Source organism: Pteropus vampyrus, unplaced genomic scaffold (assembly GCF_000151845.1).
Source record: "Pteropus vampyrus isolate Shadow unplaced genomic scaffold, Pvam_2.0 Scaffold1, whole genome shotgun sequence".
Taxonomy (NCBI): Eukaryota; Metazoa; Chordata; class Mammalia; order Chiroptera; family Pteropodidae; genus Pteropus; species Pteropus vampyrus.
The window spans coordinates 22,216,014-22,223,411 of NW_011888782.1; the positions used below are offsets into that span (position 1 = coordinate 22,216,014).

Here is a 7,398-nt window from a genome sequence, read left to right on the forward strand (position 1 = left end):
CTTTTTATTTTGAAATAATTTTAGATTCATAAGAAGTTACAAAAATAATAGAGTTCCCATGTACCCTTCTCAGCTTTTCCCAATGATAACATGTTACATAACCAGAGTATGTTATCAAAGCCAGAAGTTGACACTGGTACTATGCTTACAGCTGGACTACAGGTGGCTTTTGATGTGGGTTTCCTGCCAGCCATATTTATGCTGCTTGGAGGTGCCAGTTACCCGTTAGAGGTGTTGCTTCTGCCACCCGTACTGACAATGCATACACTTGATAATGGGTGGATAAGAGATTTGCTGCAGACTAAATGTTTATGTTCCCTAACATTCACAAGTTGAAATCCTAACCCCCAATGTGATGATATTAGGGAGTGGAGCCTTTGAGAGGTGATTAGGTCAGGAGGGTAGAGCCCTTATAAATGAGGTTAGTACTATAATTAAAACAAAACAAAACAAAAAAACCCAGAGGGCTTTCTCGCCCCTTCTGCTTTGTGAGGACACAGCAAGAAGTCGACATTCTGTAACCTGGAAGATGGCCCCCACCAGAACCTGACCATGCTGGCACCCTGATCTTGGATTTCAGCCTTCACAACTATGAGATATAATTTCTCTTGCTTATAAGCCACCCAATTCATGGTACTTGTTACAGCAGCCCCAACTGTTTAAGACAGGGTTATTTTCAAGGAAACTAGGACTGTTGAGCCCTAATGCTGGGCACAGACACTGTGGAGGCCAACCATGGTTCCGTCTGTCAAGAGTAAGGATTCTGAAGTGGGGAGTAGGGTACGGTCTAGCGTAGAGGCTTCGTTCTAGGCCAGTGAGGTGATTCTTTGGTTTTGGGTCTGGATTTAATTCTGGGATTCTATTACCTTCTGCTGCTGAGAACTAGATGATAGTTTTCTGAGGTGTGCACTAGGGCCCTAATTCCCTGTTCAGCTGCAGTCCTGTTGTAAAATAGCTAATTTTCGTGTTTTCCTTCTTTCTTTCAATTTCTAGCCCAGAAGGATGATGCTGGGGAATCGAAAGCCGCTTACATTGTTTGGGGGATGGCAACAGTTTTTATGTGTTGAAGGACTACTGTGTCTTAACATTCGAACTAAAATCGATCTTAAAAAAACTAGAAGTTCCTTCTGGAATTCTCTACTTTTACTCTCTTGTAATGTTTGTCATCTGATATATTTCCCTAAGGAAAAGCTAATTTTTTACTTTTTATTGAAGTGAGGGCAGAGAGAAGAAAGCTTTAAAAAAATCCATTTCAGGTGGAATGCTAGTTGATACTTGATTACGGTGGGAGAACCTCTACTTATGAACTGAACAGTGGCAGGGATTCTGTGCAAAATACAGTTGGAGCTGGGTGCTTTGGAAATAGGAAAAGCCAGAAGGACATGAGAAGGGGCGGCTTGCAGGAGTAGCTTCATCCTCACAGGTGTGAGGTGATCAGCTTTTGTTTTCGAGTTTGCTTTATCCTATTTATCTGATCCTGCTGCTGGTCCTGATTATGTGGAGTGGCCGCAGAGAGAAGGCATGTAGCTACAGGGGCAGATGAACTTGTAGGGGTCCTACATGGAGAGGAAGGAAGAGGTCATCTGGGCCAGGATGGTGTCACCATAGACAGGCACAGACCAAGCTCCCATAGTGAAGGTGAGAAGGTCTTTGCACCCTGTTGGACACAGGGGAGGTGGCGACTCTTTTAAAGTCTCAGGTGATGGAGGGCTGGGTACCTGGATGTTTTGATGGAGTGTGACTAAGTGTGCGTGGTCCCAAATGTGTCCCCAAAAAAGGAAAACGTGCCCCAGACCTTCTCCAAGCAGAGTGCACCTCTCATGCAGCAACGGCCTCACCTTCAGTCCGCTAACCTTGGAGGCCACCCTTGTGGAGGAGTTGGTGCTCTGTAGCCTAACTCCCACACTGAGCACGGGTCCAGGAATGTCAGACCCTCCAAAATCTGCTGACAGAACATTCCATTATTGCCAAGGCTCACTGAGAAGCTTGTAGCATTTAAAATCAGGCATAGTTGAGGTAGTAGCAATAAATCCTCATTCTAAACATTCATGCTGTTCCTCTTTTTCTCATACCCCTCCCTTTCTGGAAAACTGGAAAAAATTTCTTTTTAACATTGACAGCTTCCCGATCGCGTGCATGCACACGTCTTCTTAGTGATTGATTTCTCTTAGAATGTAATGCCAAAAGATTCTCACTTCAGGATAGACACCCTCTTAGTGTACAAAGAGACCTCTAGATCACATCTTATTTCCCTCTTTGCCTCCATGTCTGGAAAATTTTGAGTTAAATTTAATGCCTAAGGGCGTAGCCTTTCTCACTCAAGTTTCTGGCAGGATTTTCTCTCTCTCTCTTCTTATCCCCAAAGGAAATTGCTTTAACAGTTGATGCTCGGGGGAATTGAGGCTGAAGTTTCCTTGCGTGGAAGCATTTGTATGGTGTTTACATATATTGTCTCCTTTAATCTCCGCAATAATTAACATCCTCTCTAATTTACTGATCCAGAAACTGAGCAGCCAGTTGAAAGGAGCCTGAGGTCTCTGAGTCTTTGGTGACAAGATTTCCAACCCGGCTCCCCCTCTCCACTTCCTTCCCGTGGGCGGCTCTCTGAAGCCAGGCCAGCTTTCTGTTTCCTGGTCCTAAAGTGCCCATCTGTTAATTATTCATAATCCACAAAGAGGTGGAAGTAGATTCTGGATAAAAGAGGGTGCAACTGTAACTTTGGGGGTGGGGAAAAGGGCACAAGTGACAGAAAATGCAGGAGACCCAGCAAAAAGTTCATGGGATTGGACAGAGGGGACATGATTGCAGGCTCTGGCCATTTGGGGTCTGAGTTCTGCCCATGCAAAGGCCAGGGAGGGTCTCCATTCCCTCCAAGTTCTCCCTCTCCCTCTTCCCCTCCCCGCTGTGACATGACATCTAGGGCTGGGAGGGGCCCCATGCAGGGACTTGTTCTGTCTGATGGGAACCAGAGACAGACATTGCAGCAGTCCGGAATTCATTCTGGAAGAAATCTTGAACATTCCTCCATTTGAGTCAGACTCTGATGGTTTTTAAAAATAGGCTCATACCAACAGGCAACCCAAACTACATCAATCTCGAGGCGGCTAGAACAGTACATGCCACGACAAGTCAGGGGAAGCAGGTGCGGCACTGTCACTTAGGCTACAAATAATAATTATAATAATCATACTTCGTTTATGCAGGCTCTACTGCTTACAAAACACTTTTCTCTCTCATGAGTCCTTCAGAGCCTTAATCGATGCTTTGTTGTTATTCTTTTTATTTTATGTTTAAGGAAATTGAGGCTCAGGTTACACCCCTAATTGAGAGACAGGCTGGAACTTGGACTAAAATCTTTTGGTCATTTGATTCTTCATGGTCTGGTTAATGAAATATGTCTGGTCTGGAGTGGGAAGAGGAGAGGGAGCATAGGGGATTGGGTTCCCCGTCCCATAAGTTCAAGAAGGCTTCAGCTTGCTGGTTTTCAGCTGGAGATGAAAGATTGGCAGGTCAGGTGTTGACCCCTTGGGCAGGAGTGAGGCCACTTTCACTGTTGCACCTCCAAACACACCAAGTACACCCAGATTTCAAACGTGTGTGGACAATTCTTCTACCCAAAGAGTTCAAGGGCATCTCTTGGTGCCTCTAAAAGGCTAATCAGCCCAAGGGCAGAAAGAATTACCTTATACGCTTTGCTTCTTGATGTTGCTTCTAAACAAGACGTTCTTAGAGATTATGAACGGATTTAGGATCGTTATTCTGGCGTAAGTCCCCCAAGTATTGCACTGACTTGGATCTTTCTGTACACCTCGGGGGTGAGATTTCAGAGGACACGCCTCCCAGACACTGGCTTTTTTCTCTGTTTTTCTGAATTAATTCCTCTTTCTTCTTTCTGTTGACTATCCTATCGTAGAACCAAAAATTATTTTCTTTTTCCGTAGCTGGTGGAAAAATTTAGTAGTGTTTTTCCTTGCTTTCTCTCTGCCCCGACCTCCCCTGCCCCCCTCCCCCACCGATATGGCTAAAATTTGGAATCTGTCTCCCTGCATATAATTTCTGATGATAATAAATTGTGTCCGTGATGTTCCAAAACATTAAATATGTCCCAAAACTAGGTACCATTGTTTGATCAATAGCTAGGGAAATAGGAGTAGATGACATGGCACAAGCATAAACATGTTTGCCCTTTGGGGATATTCTAAGAAACTATCTTTGTGTCCCTACCCCCCATTGCTCTGTAATCTCTCACCTCAGTTCATACTCACTCATGTCTGTATCCTTCTTTTGTTAATTTCATCCTCATTTTCTATTTCACACACACCTTTAAAGTCTCGTGGCCACATTCTTGGCTGGTCTTTTTTCTGAAGTTAGTATGTCTTTGGGGGCTACTCACCCAAATTATGTTCTTGGAATTGTTTTGCTCACCGTCCACCAATTACCCAAGTGTCTTTTCCGTTTAGAAAACAGAACACCACTAAAGAGACTGGTTGTTAAAGAGTTTCCTTAAAAATGCAGAGCCAAGTATTTAGAAGGAGAACCTAAAGCTTCATCCTTAGCCCCCATATTCCTTTCTGTCACTCTACTTCCAAGAAAAGTGTTTCTTCTGAGAGGCACACGATCACTAAGGAAAAGTAAGATGGGGGCCAGCTTTGAAAGCAAACTCCATCCCTCTGGCTCCCAGCAAGTTGAATGACCTCTAATGTACAGGGCCTCTCTGTTGGCACAGGTGACAAGACTGCCTTCCAGCTGCAGGTTCGACAGGTGGAGGATTATCCTGTGGACTTGTACTACCTGATGGACCTCTCCCTGTCCATGAAGGATGACTTGGACAACATCCGGAACCTGGGCACTAAGCTCGCTGAGGAGATGAGGAAGCTCACTAGCAACTTCCGATTGGGGTTCGGGTCTTTTGTAGACAAGAGCATCTCTCCTTTCTCCTATACAGCGCCGAGGTACCAGACCAATCCATGCATTGGGTAAGTAACCAGCTGTCCTTCTGTTGGGTGTTTGAGGATGGGGGAATGGAGTAGCAGGAGAACTTAGCCCAAATAAAGGAGGGGGGCATATTTAGCAAGTGGGAACCAGGCTTAGGTATTTAATTTGGTTAACGATGACCCAGTTCTTTCCTCCCCCTATGCGTGAAGAAAGGAACTGTCACAAGATTGCGTAAAGATGTAACGATCATAGCTCACTTGTTTTCCTGCCTGTCTGACACGGGACTGTTCGCTGCATTAGTAGATTTTAGAGAATGTTCTCAGGAAGTGATGAACCCAGGTGATTAGCGAGGGAGCAGGCAAAACAACTTAAACTTTCCCCTTGTTTGGAGTGACTGACGTATTTGGGATAAGGGAATTCAAAGTCTGCCCCTGTTGTTTATATAAGTGACTACAACTTCGCTGACAAAACAAAATGAAAATGCTGTGTGTTAAAAGCATGCTTTTTTCCCCCAACATAAGTCAAGTACTTGAATTAGAAAAATATTTGACACATTGTTATGGAATAAGAGCTTTAACTGCTACAACAAACAAATCCCATGGTATGTAATGGCTCAAACTTGACGGAAGTGTAGTTCCTGCTTGCCTAAGTGCGGATGGCTCTCCTGATCAGTGGACACCTCTCCTCCAACCAGAGACTCATTTATCCTCCGCTCCACCACCTTTCACATGTGGCTTCTAAGGTCATCATGCCTGGAGGACTGCTCATAGAAGGATCTTATGGACCAGAACTGAGTGGCCTTTGCTTCTTCTGCTCCTATGTTCTAGTCTAAAGAACTGGGTTAGTCGTGCCCCTGAAGAAGAACTGGGACTGGTGAATAGGTCTCTGCCATAGTGCGTTTGTGTTGTGGGGAGAAAGGGCCACATCCTTCAATTTCCCTAACACAACTTTTATGAGCTTGGTTTGTTTCTTTTCCAGTCTTTCAAGTATTCCTTTAAATGTCAAGATTATGCAGTGTGACTACAGTGAATGGTAATGGCCAACTTTTTCTGGCCTCATCTGCACATTCAGCTTTAGTTAGGCTTTTGAGACGTAAGGCCCCAAAATAGTTATTAGATAAGGAATAGCTAAGACTTAAATTCTTACCAAGCGTCAGACACCACACTGAATACTTTGCACAGATTATCTCTTTTGTATCTAATAATAATCTTTTGAGGTCTCTAAGGTAAATGTTAGCCATATTTTAAAGGCGAGGAAACTGAAGTTTAGAATAAATAACTTACCCCAAATTACACAGATAGTAAGGGGTAGACTTGGGATATGAATCAAGATGAACTACTTCCAGAATCTGCATTTCCATTAATATAATAATAATACCCATTTCAAAATGACCCTGACCCTCTAGGTGTTTGTCTAAGGGTCATTTTAGGCTTTGCTGCAGTAACAAACAATCCCCACATCTCAGTGGCTCACCACCATGAAAATTTATTTCTATTACAAGATCTGATGAGGGTTGAGCTGCTTTCTTTTCTATGGCAGCCCCCGCTTCAAGTGGTGACTCAGGGATCCAGGCTCTTTCCATCTTGCGAGGTTGCTTTCGATTCTTGGTCTCCTTGGCTGCTCCTAAGGGAAGAGAGCTGTTCTTAAGCCTTTGAGTCTGTCTAGCCCTTCAACTTACCTTCAGCAGCCTCAGCCACTCCCACTCTAAATCAGGCTGGATGATCGGGGTGAGGCACTATTTATGCCAGTGGTCTCTGTTCTTCTGAATCCCTCCTGATCCTTCTGTACACTCTCCTAGAAGCTAACTTAGACACGATGGTGGAAAAACAATAAGATAAGAAAAAATTTAAATACAAATGAGATTCCAAGTTCCTTAACCATGAAGAAGCACTAGGTGTCATCATTTGCTGTGTTTAGCTTCCTCCGGGCCACAGGTGGCTGCTGGCATTATTACCTTGGACCTGTCTCCAAGGCCCTTTTCAGCTGAGTCCCAGTGCCTGATGTCATATTGGAGTTCTGCTACTTACCAGGAGCTCCAGCACCTTAACCAAAACTTTTTTCAGTTCATCCAGAGTAGTGATTCTGTCTGCTCCTTTTCACCTCTGCCCTCCGTTGGACCCCGACTCCACACAGACAGGGTGTGTCTCCACTTTCATTCTTTTGTGGACAATCCACTAACCGTGAGATGCTAGATTGGAAGCAGGCAAAGGATGGCCTGGCTCTGGGCACTCAGCATTCAAAATCAGGTTATTATTTACTACTTATTCAGAACTCCTTCTCTAAGCCCTAGAAGGCAGAACCAATTGCTGACAGTAAAAGTCTTGACAGTGAGTATAAGGCACACTGAAAAGCTGTTTGTAAGACAGGAAATCCAGTAAAGAATGGAAGTTTTGAAGGAAACATCGTGTCTAAGTTATGCAAATCTCTCTTCTTCAAGCTGAGAAATACATCGGGGAGTCACTC

The 7,398-nt window shown here is 44.2% G+C and overlaps 1 protein-coding gene across 1 annotated transcript in view; it reads left to right on the plus strand.

The window, feature by feature from the left end:
- The window catches only part of ITGB5 (integrin subunit beta 5), a 115,526-nt gene that overhangs the window by 27,801 nt on the left and 80,327 nt on the right, over nt 1–7,398 (plus strand). Inside the window, exon 4 of the mRNA XM_011368299.2 lies at nt 4,727–4,976. Coding sequence (XP_011366601.1) covers nt 4,727–4,976 — 250 coding nt within the window. The remainder of the gene's footprint in view (nt 1–4,726; nt 4,977–7,398) is intronic.